This window comes from Schistocerca gregaria, chromosome 6 (assembly GCF_023897955.1).
Source record: "Schistocerca gregaria isolate iqSchGreg1 chromosome 6, iqSchGreg1.2, whole genome shotgun sequence".
Taxonomy (NCBI): domain Eukaryota; kingdom Metazoa; phylum Arthropoda; class Insecta; order Orthoptera; family Acrididae; genus Schistocerca; species Schistocerca gregaria.
In genome coordinates, this window is record NC_064925.1 from 428,722,579 (window position 1) to 428,741,680 (window position 19,102).

The 19,102-nt window shown below is 41.7% G+C and overlaps 1 protein-coding gene across 1 annotated transcript in view; it reads right to left on the reverse strand.

Annotated features, from left to right (window-relative positions):
- Positions 1-19,102, reverse strand: part of LOC126277976 (engulfment and cell motility protein 2-like) — a 69,641-nt gene that overhangs the window by 31,062 nt on the left and 19,477 nt on the right. Inside the window, exon 4 of the mRNA XM_049977635.1 lies at positions 980-1,116. Coding sequence (XP_049833592.1) covers positions 980-1,116 — 137 coding nt within the window. The remainder of the gene's footprint in view (positions 1-979; positions 1,117-19,102) is intronic.

Here is a 19,102-nt window from a genome sequence, read left to right on the forward strand (position 1 = left end):
ACAACTCAGAATAAGATCATCTTATTTTGCATTTTTGCAAAGTATAATAACCTATGGCATTATCTTGTGGGGTAACTGTAGTCATATTCATCACATCCTATTATTGCAGAAGAAAGCCATTAGGATAATTACAAATTCTTCACATAAGGCTCACCGCACACCCTTATTTACTAAACAAAAAATTATGACTGTAATAAACCTCTATATATATAATGTCTTAATCTTTACGAAGAAGAACCTACAAGATGTGAAACATAGAGAAAATGTACATTGTTATAACACAAGAAGCATCAAACACATATACACACCTTACCACAGACTATCAAAATCAATAAATAGCTATGTAGTCACAGGGCACAAACTATTTAATAAGCTGCCACATGCCATACAGGATCTTCCTGAACATACATTCAAAGAAAGACTGCATGAATGGTTTATTGCCCACCTGTTCTATGATATCAATGAATTCTTCAACTGTAAAATCCAGTAATCCAACAGTTGACCCACTGTAGATTTATAGTAATATAAGCTAAAATACTTCAGTAGTCAATACTTTATCACACTGTATTATAAATTGTAACTTCATTTGACGTTGTCAATTGCAGTAATGGCCTAAAGACAATAAAATCTTTATTATTATTATTATCACAGTGTGTCAGGTCATGGTGAATATAATGGCCTGGACCAAAAAGCATCTCAACTTAACTGTAGATCAGTTAACAGACTAATGTCACTGTGTGTGTGTGTGTGTGTGTGTGTGTGTGTGTGTGTGAGAGAGAGAGAGAGAGAGAGAGAGTGCATCTGTGTGCTGGCAACAAATAATTCGTACATCTTCTCTTTTCTTTCACACCATTGAACTGCAGACATTTATCACACTATTTTGTATTTGTATTATTTCACATCACAGTTCGTGAAAATAAATTATGCATAACATACGTAAGGTTTTCATTAGTGGTTGTAAAGTTGTAATGAAAAATACCTAGAAGAACACTGATGCCATCTGTCCAGTGATCATACACTTCACATGACGGTGCAATGAAATCCAGTGATTTAGGCTGGTCATCTTCTTCATACATGATAGAAAAAGCAAAGCTTGCTTCTAATCTTTGATTAGGCCTGTAAGGAAGATTTAGGACATAGTTACTTTGGCAGAATTGCTGCTTTAAATTTATGCACAAATTCTTCACATAAAATAACAAATACGACGTTAATCAAAGAGCAAGTACAAAGATATCCTACTACCCACAAACAAAATTTCAAAGTAAATTTTCAAACTATTTAATATGTCTTTGTCTACCTAAGCTCATTATTTAGTTACAGTAAATGCTTAGCATTTGCATTAACTATCAGCAGAATGTGTTCCTAACTCCAGGAAAATATTTTGCATTAAAGAGCTGCGTGCACCCACCCACCCACCCACCCACACACACACACACACATACACACACACACACACACTTATGGGGTGCACACCCTAAATCATGGGTGTGTAAGTGAAGAAAGCAAATATAAAAGTCTGTCTTTCAGTGCTGTTTAATAATGTGTAAGCACATGCAAATTTGTGTTGTAATAACACCAAAAGTTGAAGCCTTGAAAAATAACAGGAGGAAGGCATGCAGCTAATAAATTCTACAGTATAAGGATAAGACTGAAATTCTCAGTCTGACAGTGAAAGCCTGTGTTTTCTAAACCAAAAGTCCCATCTGATGTCAATGCATTTTGTCACCTTTTTGCAAGTAAGTAAAGTACATTCCTGTAATGAGATTCCGGTAAATTTGAAAAATACCCATTCATGATTCATTCATTTACTCATTCACAAACAGTACTCCAAAACCTCCATCATGAATTGGAGTTGTCAGGGATGTGGAATGAGTCAAGTTGTACATTAAGAGGCAGAAGCAACCTCTGCTGGATAGTTCTATAAAGTATACTTACAACCAATTTCAACTAGTGATAATCTGCTCACATTGATAGCTGTGGAAATTATTCTACATTACTTTATCTGTAAGTATTAGTAGAAAATTACTACTTTGAAACAAGTCACCACTGCTTCAGCTGTGCTGATCAGTTACTGTTTTTGTATTATACTTCAAACAACAATGCATTACACAACTGTACACAGATGACTACAAGGTGTCTATGTACTGGCAAAGCAAACATACATACAGGCTGAATCACCTAAAACTTGCAATACAAGTATTGTAGAAATGGAAAGTGCTGTTGATGTGTGGTTTTCACAGAATGGATTGGCAGCCAGGGGCTTGTATTTTTTGCCTATAAGCAGACTGTAGTAATGATTAGAAAATGCATTATTTGTCCAGCATATACTTCTTAAATGGAATAGCGGCTATTGACATTAACAAAACAAAAGTTGGATAAATTAGAATATCATAACTGTTTGTTGTAGGATTCTACTGTGGATAAATTAAAATGTCGGTGGTGTTTGTTGCAGGATTCTAGTGTGACTTGTTTGCAAGAAATTGTATTCTGAAAAGTTCCAACTCCAATACTTATTTGTGCCATTCAACCTGTGTAGTTCCTAGGTACAATGTCATCATGTTTGCTTACTGCGTACTTGTGTGTTCCTTGATGCACTGTGACTTGCTAGGCAGTTACTGTGTCACAGTCCAATCATTAACTTTTGAGTGAACAATGAGATTTATCAATGCACAAAAAGGTGACATGCTCATTGTGTATGTAGAATGTAGGAAAAATGCAGTTTGTTCTTGTGTGGCTTATGCAGCAAGCTATCTCAATGCTCTTACTGGTGTTGCAGTTGGTCAACACATTAGCTCCCACACAATCACACGAGAAAGTGGCGTGATTCAGGCAAGTGTCCTATGCTTCTCCAGTGAGACAGGTTCTACCACTACCATATTTCTCTCCGTCAAGAGCTGCATGGAAATGCTTAAGAGAATCATGTTAATTACTGCACATAGGCATTAAGACAGGATACACCAGATGTGTCTTGTTTACTAATGAAGCCATACTTACCAACCATGGCCAAGTAAACCAGTGAAACATGCACTGTTGGTATGCTGAAAATCCCCATTGGCTGTATCAGCCATTGGCTTTATCAGGTGGAACATCAGCGTCCATGTGGTGTGGGATAGTGAACCATCAGCTTGTAGGGCCATTTTTCATAGATAATTGAATGTACGCTAGTGTTGTAGTCTCCTAATAGACCGTCTAGAAGATGTTCCTCTGCAAACTAGGAAGATGTTCCTCTGCAGACTAGGAGGAACCTGTGGTACCAACATGATGGCTGTCCGCCCCATAGTATACGAAGTACTACAGCATGTCTTCACAAATCGTTTCTAAATTTTTGGATTGGACGCAGAGCACCTGTACCTTGGCTGCCCTGCTCCCCAGATTTGACACCCGTAGAGTTTTTCTGTGGGGAAAGCTGAAAGAAGCTGCTTACAATGACATACCAACTACACCTGATGATAAGTGATGATGTATTACTGCAGTCTGCTTGGACATCTCCATTGCAATGCCAGCACATGTGCTACAGTTGTTCCATATCAGACTGGAAGCATGTATTGCCACTGCTGGAGGACATTTTGAACACAACCTGTGATGGTCAGTAGTCTCATTACTGGTCAGAATCCACATAACTATTGTATGCACTTATGTTGTTCTTTAGTGTGTGCTACAACAGGTATTGTACAACTGTGGTGTGCGGACTTTTCAAAATATGATACTTCATTAGCTACTTACACTAGAATGCTGCAATGTCAATAGGTATTGTTCCATTTAAGAATGTGTATGTTGCACAAAAATCACACTTTATAGGTATTATTATAATCTGTTGATTGGTTGATTGGCTAATAGTATGAGCCCCAGAACACCAACAATGTGTTCTGTGAAAACTGAACATCAGTAGCATCTGCCATTGCTGCAATATTTGCAGTGCAAGTTCTTGGTGTTCACTGTCTATATCTTGAACAGTGTCTGAAAAGTCTCACACACATAACTGTTGTAACTGTGAATATTTAGCATCATCAATGTCTCGTGAGACAGTCATGTTAATAACAAAGGTACAAAACACCAAACATTAGTTTGCCAAAATCTGCAGGTATTTTAAAAATGTGCAATGCTTTGACATAATTAATATAGGATGTAGATTCCATACATAACATGGACTACATCTCAATGGCTTGGGGAAAGAATACCTGGCAAATCTGATAACCAAGGAAATAAACAACATGAAAATGATTTCAAAAGCAAAACAATAATTGCAACTCTATCATTAGCCCCAACAGAAATGACAACAGCACTTCTAAAAGAGATAGAAGTGATAGAACTGTAAATAGTGATGTAACTGTCAAAAGTACCAGAAAAAGCTGCAAAATAAGGTGAGGATCAACAGAAGCAACAGTGGAAAATGAAGTGCTCAACAAGAAGACTATATGTCATCCAAATGACTTTTTGGACAAAGACAAGAAATACAAGAAGTCCCCAGAGTAGGCAGTGCTTAGTTTTTTTCAGTTCTCCACCAAGATATCCACTCCATAAGAAATAAAGTTCAACAGCTAGAAGTAGAACTGCGTATTACTAATAGTTGACTTGCTTGCAACATTGTTGCAGGGGATCTGCAATAAGCAGATGTCTAAAAGGAGGAATTATGTATAAAATTAGAAATGACATTATTTCATTAAGTGAAGAAGAACATGTAGAGGCCCTATATGTTCCAAAGACTAACTATACTACATATGTACTGCTCTGCCATTGGTGACATGTATATTACCATTGCAATATTAATTCAAGTATTGGACATACTTTCTAATCCTAAGGACAAAATTCTCATTTGTGGAGATCTAAACAATCAACACAATGAACCCATCAGGGCTCCACAACACATTCTTGAACAGCTATAGAGCTGTAGAATATCACTTGTGGTTAACACTGCTAAAATGCTAACCAAGCTTTCAGCATCAATCATTTACCATATACTAACTGACATAGAGAAAGAAAGTTGCAATGTTGTTGTATATTACCTTGGTCACTAAGATCAATCCAGTCAGATCTTAAAATTACACATAGCCATAGGAAACAAAATTAAAATCCTGACATACTGAATGGTTTTCTCTTAGCCAAAAAGAGTTGAATTTGCCACACAGATGAACAGTGAAACACGGGTAGAAGTGTACATGGAGATTAGCATTGATGGGAAGTTCTTGAAGCTTCTCACAGTATTTGAATTCAAAGTTGAAGCAGTGCCTCCAAAAGTACTAAGAGTCATTAAAGAACAAACCAAAAATAACTGTAACCCTCAAGCAACCCAGCATTATAAAAAGCAGTCAAAATGATTATGCATTTCAAAAGTACTACCAGACATACAAAAATATATAGAGAGAAGCATAAAAATGTCCCAAAATGGTAAATTTATAGAAAAGGCAAAAAATGAAATAAAAGCAGCCTAGAAAGTCACCTAACTAAAGACAAGTAGAAGAGACCAAACAAGTAAACATAGAACTTTAGCACAGTGGTAGCACGATACATGATCCCACAGAGCCAGCAAACTTTGTGAACCAACATTTCAGTAACATAGCTACAACAGTAAAGTAATGTGCACTTACCTGAAAGCCATGCACATTAGCAGTATGCTGTCACTCAAGAGAGTGACTTCCAATGGAGCCCACCATGGGCAAGACCTATTTAAACCCTGTCATGCTGCGCTCGCATTCAGTTATGATGTTATTACTGCTTGCATACATTTGTCTTATGTTATTGTGTTTAGTGCATGTTATGGTGATTGGTGTACATGCCACAGTCTAATAAAGTTGTACTACATTCTTGGTTGACAATGAGTGTAGGATTGCTCTCTGTGTGGTTTTCAGTCTCAGGTTAGTCCTCCGTTCCGTCTACAATGTGTAATGGTGCTACTGATGAGTTTTTCCACCGGCTGATTGATCAGCTAGGGGTTCTTACTGTGGTGTTGCAGCATATCAGTCAACAGTAGGAGGTATTGCAAATGCTTGCCTCTTTTTTGGCCAGTTTGGGTGTGTCACAATCTTCTGTGTCACCCTTGTATTTCCTCTTTTCGCCCCTTGCACCTCCTGTTTTGTCTGTTGCTACCATGCTCATTTATCCCCCACTGTTTCTGGATTGCAATGAGTCTGCCAAAGAATGGGATGTCTACAAAAAACGGTTGTGGCAGCATTTTAATGAATTTGAATTGACTAATGTTACTTTATCCTGTGCTTTTGTTTTGTCTTGGTCATCACCACACATGTATCAACTCTTTTGCTGACTGGTCCCCCTGCAGGCTCCATCTTCACCCTCTTTCAATAACACAAGTGATCTTCTTTTGAAATACTTCTGGAAACGGACGTACGTCATTGCCACTTGAGTTGAATTCTATCGGGTTTCAGGAAACAGGAACATTCCTATAAGACTTGGGCAGCTGAGCTTCATGGTTTAAGCCATCATTGTCACTTTGCCACTGATGTATATAAGGAGTTGTATGCCAACCAAATGGTTCGTGATGCAGTCATTTGGTTGGCCACAACTGTGAGGTGCGTGAGTGGGCCCTTCAGTGTGAAAATGCCTCTGTCTACAATGTTCCAATTACTGAACTGTTGTTTTAGATTTTGAGGGTGCGGGTACTTAAATTGAATCATGGTGTGAGGTTGCAGAAGTTCAACCTGCTTCCCCCTGCTGTTTGTCGGATGGTTCAGAGGGAGACAATATGGTGGCAGTAGTCCGCATGCAAGCAAAACATCACGATGGATGGCACAACTCACTGCGGCAGTCATGGCCACAGCAGCAGCACAGCAAACCTAGTAATGAACAACAAAACAAATGCTCCATGTGCTTCCTTCTTATCCATTATGTGTTATTATTCATTATAGGCCAGATTTCCCTAAGCAGTGGGCCGTTTTCCCCCGGTGCAACAAAATGGGCCACATTGCTCCTGTTCGTAATGCAAAATTCCAAGAGCTTATTGCAGAGGCTGACATGGATGTCAAATGTATATTGGCCATTACTGTTGCACCCAATAAGCTTTTAATTGATGTCAAGGTTTATCCCATCTGGGCAGCGTTGTCTCTGTGGCATCAGCCTTCACAGGCTTGGGACCATCTCCGCATTGATTTCACTGGCCCTATCCTTAAGGCATGCTGGCTCTTAGTAACTGATGTATCCTCTTGGTTTCCATATGTTGTTCATTGCCCATCAATTTTGGCAGCCCTATCAAAAATTTGTTCCATCAAAGGACTTCTGGCAGTGCTGGTCTCTGATAATGATCCTCAGTTTATGTCACAGAAATTTGCCTAAATTTGCCTCCTGCAACAGTTTTGAGAGATCAGCCATATTTTACATTTTGGCCCTGCCCTTCAACCTGCAGTCCAATGGTGAGCTCGAAAGGTTGGTTAGAACATTCAAAATGCAAATGAAAAAGTATGTGACTCAGTCCCCATCTGACATTGCCTTGGATCAAATTGTCTTCCTATCAGTTCAAGCCGTTTGGTAACAACAGCCCCGCCGAACTGCTCTACAGTTGTCAATCTGGGATGCTTCTGCATCTTCTGTGACCCGGTCAGGTATGCCAACCCATGCAGCCATCATCCTGTTTCCAGCCAGGGTGGCTATCTAGACACATGGGTTTGGTCAGTGCCCAAAATGGATTTCTGCCGCCATCTCCTGATGCTGCGTCCACGTCCTTGCAATGTCCGTACAGAGGAGAGCCCTTGTGCATGTCATTGTGACCAGTTGCGCCTGTGTGTGAACGATCAGACAACCCTGGCTGGGACACTGACATTGCCAAGCCAGTCTGCATCACTTCACAGATCACCTGATGTGGCTTGGTCCCTGCCATGACATACGAGCGGTCCCACATCACCAGTGGACAAGCCTGGTGCAACTTCTCCAGTACCGCCACCAGTACTGAAGCAGCTGCTGTCCACACTGGAGCCATCTCCTCCACCTCAGTTGTCAACTATGGGGGCACCATCACTGTCAGGTCCTGGACCTGACTCAGACAGGTAGCTTGCATCTGTGTCACCCATCCTACAATATGGACTGACACGAGAAGGTGGACTGCGATGCTGCCTTCGCCCCAGGTAGTTCCAATCATACACCTCAGTATCAGCACATCATCTCAGTCAGAGCCCTGTGGAGGAAGATGTCATTTACATCTCGCATATTGGAGTTGTGCCCCAAAGTAAGAGATATGAAGTAATGTGCGCACACTTAAATGCCGCTTGCATTAACAGTGTGTTGTCAACTGTGAGAGTGCACCAAGGAAGAGCTATACTGTGAACTTTCGATAGAGCCTGCCACAGGGGAGTATCTATTTAAACCCTGCCACATTATGCTTGTGCACAGTTATCATGTTGTTACTGCTTGCATACCTTTGGCTTATCTTATTGTGTAAACTGTGTGTTATGGTGGGCAATGTTGTATGGAACCTAAAAAATAAAACCTCAGGAAGTATAGATGAAGTGCCTGTTTGCTTGCTGAAGTACTATATAGACAGTATCAAAGAACCTTCTACTGCACATCATAAATGAGTCCTTCAGCACAAGTTGCTTCTCAGAAATACTAAAGTATGCAAAAGTCCTGCCTAGACATTAGAAAGGGGTTACAAAATTATAGGCCCCTCTCTCTGCTGTCATTGTTTTCCAAAGTATTGTAAACCATAATGAAGATTAGGCTCATGGATTACTTAACAAAGTATGATTTTTCATGTGTTTCAGGCACAGGAGCAATGAAGTTCAATTTACAAATGGTGTTTTGGAAGTGATAGCCAAAGGAGATCATATAACAGGCATCTTCCTGGACTTTACAAAAACGTTTTTTGCAATAGGTCACACAACTCTGCTAAATAAACTGGGTGTAAGAGAGATAGGAAATGAATGGTTTCATGTGTATAAATCTCTCAAGCAAACTTCAGTCATACCATAAAACACCTTAATAACCCAGAATACATCAATATTAGTGCTTGGCCCAATGTACTTCTTGATATTACTGCCCTCAGGGAGCAAGTAGCTTCAGTATGCACTGCACTTAGAATAATAAGTTCTGTGTGTAGTAGCTCATACTCTAGAACAATATATTTTGTATACGTTCATTCTACACTCCTGGAAATGGAAAAAAGAACACATTGACACCGGTGTGTCAGACCCACCATACTTGCTCCGGACACTGCGAGAGGGCTGTACAAGCAATGATCACACGCACGGCACAGCGGACACACCAGGAACCGCGGTGTTGGCCGTCGAATGGCGCTAGCTGCCCAGCATTTGTGCACCGCCACCGTCAGTGTCAGCCAGTTTTCCGTGGCATACGGAGCTCCATCGCAGTCTTTAACACTGGTAGCATGCCGCAACAGCGTGGACGTGAACCTTATGTGCAGTTGACGGACTTTGAGCGAGGGCGTATAGTGGGCATGCGGGAGGCCGGGTGGACATACCGCCGAATTGCTCAACACGTGGGGTGTGAGGTCTCCACAGTACATCGATGTTGTCACCAGTGGTCGGCGGAAGGTGCACGTGCCCGTCGACCTGGGACCGGACCGCAGCGACGCACGGATGCACGCCAAGACCGTAGGATCCTACGCAGTGCCGTAGGGGACCACACCGCCACTTCCCAGCAAATTAGGGACACTGTTGCTCCTGGGGTATCGGCGAGGACCATTCGCAACCGCCTCCATGAAGCTGGGCTACGGTCCCGCACACCGTTAGGCCGTCTTCCGCTCACGCCCCAACATCGTGCAGCCCGCCTCCAGTGGTGTCGTGACAGGTGTGAATGGAGGGACGAATGGAGACGTGTCGTCTTCAGCGATGAGAGTCGCTTCTGCCTTGGTGCCAATGATGGTCGTATGCGTGTTTGACGCCATGCAGGTGAGCGCCACAATCAGGACTGCATACGACTGAGGCACACAGGGCCAACACCCGGCATCATGGTGTGGGGAGCGATCTCCTACACTGGCCATACACCTCTGGTGATCGTCAAGGGGACACTGAATAGTGCACGGTACATCCAAACCGTCATCGAACCCATCGTTCTACCATTCCTAGACCGGCAAGGGAACTTGCTGTTCCAACAGGACAATGCACGTCCGCGTGTATCCCATGCCACCCAACGTGCTCTAGAAGGTGTAAGTCAACTATCCTGGCCAGCAAGATCTCCAGATCTGTCCCCCATTGAGCATGTTTGGGACTGGATGAAGCGTCGTCTCATGCGGTTTTCACGTCCAGCACGAACGCTGGTCCAACTGAGGCGCCAGGTGGAAATGGCATGGTAAGCCGTTCCACAGGACTACATCCAGCATCTATACGATCGTCTCCACGGGAGAATAGCAGCCTGCATTGCTGCGAAAGGTGGATATAGACTGTACTAGTGCCGACATTGTGCATACTCTGTTGCCAGTGTCTATGTGCCTGTGGTTTTGTCAGTGTGATCATGTGATGCATCTGACCCCAGGAATGTGTCAATAAAGTTTCCCCTTCCTGGGACAATGAATTCACGGTGTTCTTATTTCAATTTCCAGGAGTATATAATTAGTTATGGGATAACCTTCAAGGGAACAGATGAGCAGAATATACAAAAACTCTTTAAGCTACAAAAAAGGACTGTATGAATTATAACAAAAAGTAACGCAAGAACTCATTGAATAGACTTGTTTACATCTGTGGGAATCTGACTGTTTGATGTGTATGTATTTTGCGAACAGTGATCCAATAAAAAAATACATTGAAATGAACATGGAATGAAATCCAGCCACTGCTTACATTTCAATAGAAAAAAAAACAAATAAAAACGCAAAAATGCAATCAAATTATAGAACAACCTGCAACAAGATATCTAAGGCGAAAGTGAAGTTTAAGCCTTCAGGAATATCCTAAAAATTACTGTGATTTTATACTGTCAAAGATTACCTGAAATGGTATGAAAATTTTGTTGATAGTAGTGCTAATAATTAACTACTGTGATTAAGAGTCAGTTTACAACATGTTCAATAGAATAGTGAAATATGATGTACAAAAATGTGACATAGTAAATAAAATAATATGTGGATATATTTATGTGTTTGTAATTGTATACATTGGTGTATTTATGTTTCTGTATTATATGATGTGTTGACAACATCCATAAGTTTTATACACTCCTGGAAATTGAAATAAGAACACCGTGAATTCATTGTACCAGGAAGGGGAAACTTTATTGACACATTCCTGGGGTCAGATACATCACATGATCACACTGACAGAACCACAGGCACATAGACACAGACAACAGAGCATGCACAATGTCGGCACTAGTACAGTGTATATCCACCTTTCGCAGCAATGCAGGCTGCTATTCTCCCATGGAGACGATCGTAGAGATGCTGGATGTAGTCCTGTGGAACGGCTTGCCATGCCATTTCCACCTGGCGCCTCAGTTGGACCAGCGTTCGTGCTGGACGTGCAGACCGCGTGAGACGACGCTTCATCCAGTCCCAAACATGCTCAATGGGGGACAGATCCGGAGATCTTGCTGGCCAGGGTAGTTGACTTACACCTTCTAGAGCACGTTGCGTGGCACGGGATACATGCGGACGTGCATTGTCATGTTGGAACAGCAAGTTCCCTTGCCGGTCTAGGAATGGTAGAACGATGGGTTCGATGACGGTTTGGATGTACCGTGCACTATTCAGTGTCCCCTCGACGATCACCAGAGGTGTACGGCCAGTGTAGGAGATCGCTCCCCACACCATGATGCCGGGTGTTGGCCCTGTGTGCCTCGGTCGTATGCAGTCCTGATTGTGGCGCTCACCTGCACGGCGCCAAACACGCATAAGACAATCATTGGCACCAAGGCAGAAGCGACTCTCATCGCTGAAGACGACACGTCTCCATTCGTCCCTCCATTCACGCCTGTCGCGACACCACTGGAGGTGGGCTGCACGATGTTAGGGCGTGAGCGGAAGACGGCCTAACGGTGTGCGGGACCGTAGCCCAGCTTCATGGAGACGGTTGCGAATGGTCCTCGCCGATACCCCAGGAGCAACAGTGTCCCTAATTTGCTGGGAAGTGGCGGTGCGGTCCCCTACGGCACTGCGTAGGATCCTACGGTCTTGGCGTGCATCCATGCATCGCTGCGGTCCGGTCCCAGGTCGACGAGCACGTGCACCTTCCGCCGACCACTGGCAACAACATCGATGTACTGTGGAGACGTCACGCCCCACGTGTTGAGCAATTCGGCGGTACGTCCACCCGGCCTCCCGCATGCCCACTATACGCCCTCGCTCAAAGTCCGTCAACTGCACATACGGTTCACGTCCACGCTGTCGCAGCATGCTACCAGTGTTAAAGACAGCGATGGAGCTCCGTATGCCACGGCAAACTGGCTGACACTGACGGCGGCGGTGCACAAATGCTGCGCAGCTAGCGCCATTCGACGGCCAACACCGCGGTTCCTGGTGTGTCCGCTGTGCCGTGCGTGTGATCATTGCTTGTACAGCCCTCTCGCAGTGTCCGGAGCAAGTATGGTGGGTCTGACACACCGGTGTCAATGTGTTCTTTTTTCCATTTCCAGGAGTGTATTTTCTATGGATGGAGTGTGTGTGTGTGTGTGTGTGTGTGTGTGTGTGTGTGCGTGCGTGCGTGCGTGCGTGCGTGCGTGTGTGTGTCCACCATCTCAGAAACCTCTGGATTGGTTTCAACCAAATTTGATGCAAATACTACTTGCTATATTTAAGTCAGCACTGTGGCTGTTAGATTCTTTTAGCTTTAATAGGAGTGGAGGTAGTAAACTGAAAAGAATTTTTCAGCCCCTGACATTCATGCTGCCCTGCACAACAGGTGCAGGGTTACACTTGCAGATGGACAGACAAGTGGTACATGTTTTAAATGGACCGTAAGAAGGTTGTATACATGGAAGAACCCTGGAGATACTAAAAGGTATCAGATAGATTATATAATGGTAAGACAGAGATTTAGGAACCAGGTTTTAAATTGTAAGACATTTCGAGGGGCAGATGTGGACTCTGACCGCAATCTATTGGTTATGACCTGTAGATTAAAACTGAAGAAACTGCAAAAAGGTGGGAATTTAAGGAGATGAGACCTGGATAAACTGAAAGTACCAGAGGTTGTACCGAGTTTCAGGGAGAGCATAAGGGAACAATTGACAGGAATGGGGGAAAGAAATACAGTAGAAGAAGAATAGGTAGCTTTGAGGGATGGAGTAGTGAAGGCAGCAGAGGATCAAGTAGGTAAAAAGACGAGGGCAAGTAGAAATCCTTGGGTAACAGAAGAAATATTGAATTTAATTGATGAAAGGAGAAAATATAAAAATGCAATAAATGAAGCAGGCAAAAAGGAATACAAACGTCTCAAAAATGAGATCGACAGGAAGTACAAAATGGCTAAGCAGGGATGGCTAGAGGACAAATGTAAGGATGTAGAGGCTTATCTCACTAGGGGTAAAATAGATACTGCCTACAGGAAAATTAAAGAGACCTTTGGAGATACGAGAACCACTTGTATGAACATCAAGAGCGCAGATGGAAACCCAGTTCTAAGCAAAGAAGGAAAGCAGAAAGATGGAAGGACTATATAGAGGATCTATACAAGGGCGATGTACTTGAGGACAATATTATGGAAATGGAAGAGGATGTAGATGAAGATGAAATGGGAGATATGATACTGCGCGAAGAGTTTGACAGAGCACTGAAAGACCTGAGTCGAAACAAGGCCCCCGGAGTATAAAACATTCCATTGGAACTACTGACGGCCTTGGGAGAGCCAGTCCTGACAAAACTCTACCACCTGGTGAGCAAGATGCATGAGACAGGTGAGATTCCCTCAGACTTCAAGAAGAATATAATAATTCCAATCCCAAAGAAAGCAGGCGTAGACAGATGTGAAAATTACCGAACAATCAGTTTAATAAGTCACAGCCGACCTCGGGGAAGATCTGTTTGGATTCCATAGAAACACTGGAACACGTGAGGCAATACTGGCCCTACGACTTATCTTAGAAGAAAGATTAAGAAAAGGCAAACCTATGTTTCTAGCAATTGCAGACTTAGAGAAAGCTTTTGGCAATGTTGACTGGAATACTCTCTTTCAAATTCTAAAGGTGGCAGGGGTAAAATACAGGGAGCAAAAGGCTATTCACAATTTGTAAAGAAACCAGATGGCAGTTGTAAGAGTCGAGGGACATGAAAGGGAAGCAGTGGTTGGGAAGGGAGTAAGAAAGGGTTGTAGCCTCTCACCGATGTTATTCAATCTGTATATTGAGCAAGCAGTAAAGGAAACAAAAGAAAAATTTGGAGTAGGTATTAAAATCCATGGAGAAGAAATAAAAACTTTGAGGTTTGCTGATGACATTGTAATTCTGTCAGAGGCAGCAAAGGACTTGGAAGAGCAGTTGAATGGAATGGACAGTGTCTTGAGAGGAGTATATAAGATGAACATCAACAAAAGCAAAACGAGGATAATGGAATGTAGTAGAATTAAGTCGGGTAATGCTGAGGGAATTAGATTAGGAAATGAGACACTTAAAGTAGTAAAGGAGTTTTGCTATTTGGAGAGCAAAATAACTGATGGTGGTCAAAGTAGAGAGGATATAAAATGTAGACTGGCAATGGCAAGGAAAGCGTTTCTGAAGAAGAGAAATTTGTTAACATCGAGTATAGATTTAAGTGTCAGGAAGTCTTTTCTGAAAGTATTTGTATGGAGTGTAGCCATGTATGGAAGTGAAACATGGACGATAAATAGTTTGGACAAGAAGAGAATAGAAGCTTTCGAAATGTGGTGCTACAGAAGAATGCTGAAGATTAGATGGGTAGATCACATAACTAATGAGGAAGTATTGAATAGGATTGGGGAGACGAGAAGTTTTGGCACAACTTGACCAGAAGAAGGGATCGGTTGATAGGACATGTTCTGAGACATCAAGGGATCACCAATTTAGTATTGGAGGGCAGCGTGGAAGGTAAAAATCGTAGAGGGAGACCAAGAGATGAATACACCAAGCAGATTCAGAAGTATGTAGGTTGCAGTAGTTACTGGGAGATGAAGAAGCGTGCACAGGATAGAGTAGCATGGAGAGCTGCATCAAACCAGTCTCAGGACTGAAGACCACAACAACAACATGGGTACATATACTGTGGCAGCAAGACACCACAATAGTTCATCTTGATCCAGTGTAAGGAGGGAGAGGATGAGATGGATAGTGAGACAAGGGGCGATGAGATGCACAGGAAAGGCAGGAAGAGGAGATGGACAGACAGAAAGGTGACAGTGAGATATGGGCCAGAGAAAGGTGGGGGGATGAGGAGGACAGAGAGATGGGGCAGGAGTAGATGTATAGATAGAAAGAGAGTAGGAAGAGATGAAAAGAGACAGGTAAGTGAAGAATACGTAGAGGGGGAGATGGCCTATGAAGCTAGGTAGAAGGAGATTAGTATGTAGAATGGGAAGGAGGGAATGGACAAAGGGAGGGGGGAGGAGGGGACGGTAAGAGTTAAAGGAGGAGGAGATGGACAGAGAGGTGGGGATGAGGGTATGGACAGACATGGGTGAGGATGAGATGTTCCTAGAGAGGGGGAGGATGACATGGGCACCGAAAAATGAGGAGGAGGTATAAACAGATAGATGATGGAGGGGGAGATGGTCAGAGACAGGAAGGAGGAGGAGGAGGAGGAAGAGGTAGACAGACACTTGGTTTGCATATTAAATGAATTATGGTTACTTATACTGTGGAAACAAGACACACCATTAGTCGATACAGTGCAAGTAAAGTCCTCACAGTTGGGAATGCTTTGGACAACTTTCAACTGTAAAGCACTATTAATTTCAAAATCACAACGGTACCTGTCAACATAGCACAGTTTTCTTGATATGACACTGGAGAGACAGGTCACATTATTTCATTTACAATTATGGATTGCAGTAAATAAACAGTTCACCTCACCTGCACAGAGTGATTGGAGGGGGAAGAAGTGGACAGACAGAGAGAGAGAGAGGGCTGAAGGTAGGAGGAGATGTGTGCAGTATATATGTCTAATACATGTATTGGTGAAGTCATAGGGAAAATGCAAGTAAATAAATATAGGTATTGGAATTATACTGAAATTGTCATTGTTTAGTCCAAACACTCTAGTAAATTGTATATGTAGTTACTACTGAAGTTTTTCTTTACTTTGATTTGGAATATTTGGGAATTTTCAGTTTTGTGCCTAACATCTGCTGGCAGCCTATAGTACACTTTTCCATAACAGCATAAAATTCTATTCTGATCTCTAGACTGGGATACATAGTCCATATGAAAATTAACTTTTGCATCTAGTATTGTTGTTATGAAATGTTAAGTTCATTCCAATTTCTCTCAGGAATCCCTTAAGGTCCCCAAAGAGGCTTCTCCAAGATGTTCAAATATCAACTTGTGTTCTTATTACATGTTTCTGCAAAATACATATTTTCTTTCACTTTAGCTTCATTGCCTTAGAAGTCAATGCCATAGTGCAATATACAGTAAAAATATGCTAGCAGTCTTGTCTATAGGTCAAGATAATGAGATTTCAAGTCCAAAGCAGCCAGAACTGAGTTTTTTTAGTTATACTTATCCACTCACTGACAGAGCCACGTCAGTTCATTACCAACTGGATGCCCAAGAACTTCAGACATTGAGGCTCAGTCAATGTACGCCTATTTGTATCTACTTCGGTACTGTAAGTAATTTTTATTTTTGTGGAATTGCATAATATGAAAAAAAGAAAAAGATCCACAGTTAAGATGTTACTTGTGAAACAGCTGTAAGCCTGCTCCATTATTCTCCTGTCTGTGTCTGGTGTCATTGTGTCTGGGCTGTTTGTCAATGTACTTCTGTCATCAGCATATATCATATAACTTGCTAGTGTGACCATTTTTTTCTGTTGTTAGGACAAGACTCCATTCATGCAAAAAGAAGGTTTTTCATGCCATACCATCCATACCATTTTATTTTCCCTAGTGCTCTTGTTAGACGTTTATAACCAAAGGCCTTGACAAGATTACAGAAAACGCCAACAGGATAATTTCTAATAGAATAACACCCATTTCAGTTGTAATAATGATTGATTAAATCCACAACCGTTTTTGGCTGTTAAAATGAGGAGGTTCTTTGCAGAATTGGTGAGGCAAGGAGTATATGGAAAACACTGACAAGAAGAAGAGACAGGATGGTAGGACATCAGGGAATAACTTCCATGGTACTAGAGAGAGCTGTAGAGCATAAAAACAAAACTGTAGAGGAAGAGGGAGATTAGAATGCATCCAGAAAGGAAATATGTTGCAAATGCTACTCTGTGATGAAGAGGTTGGCACAAGAGAGGAATTTATGGCAGGTTGCATCAAATCAATCAGAAGATTGATAACTCAAAAAAAGAAAAGAAAAATATCCCTTCTTCAGGTGTATAAAATATTATTGTACTTGGTCATGCATTACACGATGGGTTAGTCAGTGCAAAGGCTAGAAGTCACTGCATCTTGGGTGGAAATAGTTTGCTGTTGAGCAGCTGCACACCATGGATGCCAACAAAGACTGAGTGGAGGACCATGTTGGAGGTATAGATGCATGGAGTGGTGCAGGCATCTCCAGTGTGGCCCTCCATGCAGTCCATGTTGGAGTCTGTGGCATACAGCTGCTCGACAACGGGCAGTTCCTAATCAAGGTGCAGTGACTTGGAACCTTTGGACTGAGTGGCCTGACCGTGTGTTATGCATGACCTAATACAATAATTTTTTCACACTAGGGATTTTAACATGGGATTTAACTGGTGTGGCTTGAATGAATCATTATTGCAACTGATGCACGTCATTCTATTAACCACACCTCTCAGTTGTGGATGTCCTAAAAACGAAATTTTAGCATAATTTTTCATGTTTAGTTCTACTATTATTGAGTTCATGAGATCATAAAATAACTGAATTTAGTAGCCAATGATTTGAATTTCATATAATCTGTCACACTGTTGACAGTTGAAAGTTATTTGGCTTACCAAATTTATTGTTTCCCACCTAATAATGCTCCAAATTCTCCTTGTCTTGTTCTTTAAATCTTCAGTCTTTTGTACATAGTGTATGACTTTTGCCTTATTTATGGTATAATAAAGAATTTTGCAGTACTGCTTGTAGTTTAGTTTCAAGTCTTGATTAATAACAGCTAATCCTCTGCATTAAGTAAAGTTCTCTTTCCCCCTCTTGTTGTGGCACAAGATATGTTGATCACAGATGTGAGCTATGCTTTTTCTTGGCTTCCTCTTCCAATTTCCCTAACCTGTTGTCAAGAAAAACTGGATTCATAATGCTGTAAGAATATTTTTAGGAAAGGGTTATATTTCTTATCTGCTTTGTGCCCTTGGGTAAACTGCCCTCATTTTTCACACTGTAAATTCTTTCTGAATAGTGCAAATAGGTCAGAATTTAAACTTCCATGAAATTATACTTTTTCCTTCATAGAAAATGTGATTAATGGGGATACTTTACTGCTGCCTTTTGATCATAATGATCAAACAAAAAATTATGAGGATCACATGTATTTCACGAAAGACAGTACCGTTTAAAAATAAATTATGAATGACAGTTGCATTGCCTCCTTATATTCTTGCCTGGAATATTACTGTTGGGTCAATCCAAAGCTGAACATCAGTAACTCATGGTGACCTCTATCAGAACTATCAGTGTTAAAATCAATATTGAAATCACCCCATACAATCACATCCCAGTTATTTCTGCCATTGTCACCTCCTCTAATCGCATAATGAAGTTTAAAACATCTCCTTTTTGGGGTCATCACTGTCAGACTTGCTATCTTGTATGTTTCAATTCTATTACTGAAATACAGTACTGAAAGAACTGTTCAATGCAGTAATCGCATGGAATGAACAATCGTTCCCTCTTTTTCTTATACACCTGCAGTAATACGGTATTAACTTTTATTCATCTCCATTAGGTGCACCTGTCTAATTTCTGTGAATTCTAAATGATGTTCTTATGGTTAGCATGTCTGTAGAAAATCAGTTCTTAAACTTATCGAGCACACTATGCATTTGTCATCCATACTATACATTTGCCATCCATCAATTACTTATAGGTAGGTGGTTTAGATGTTGTACACA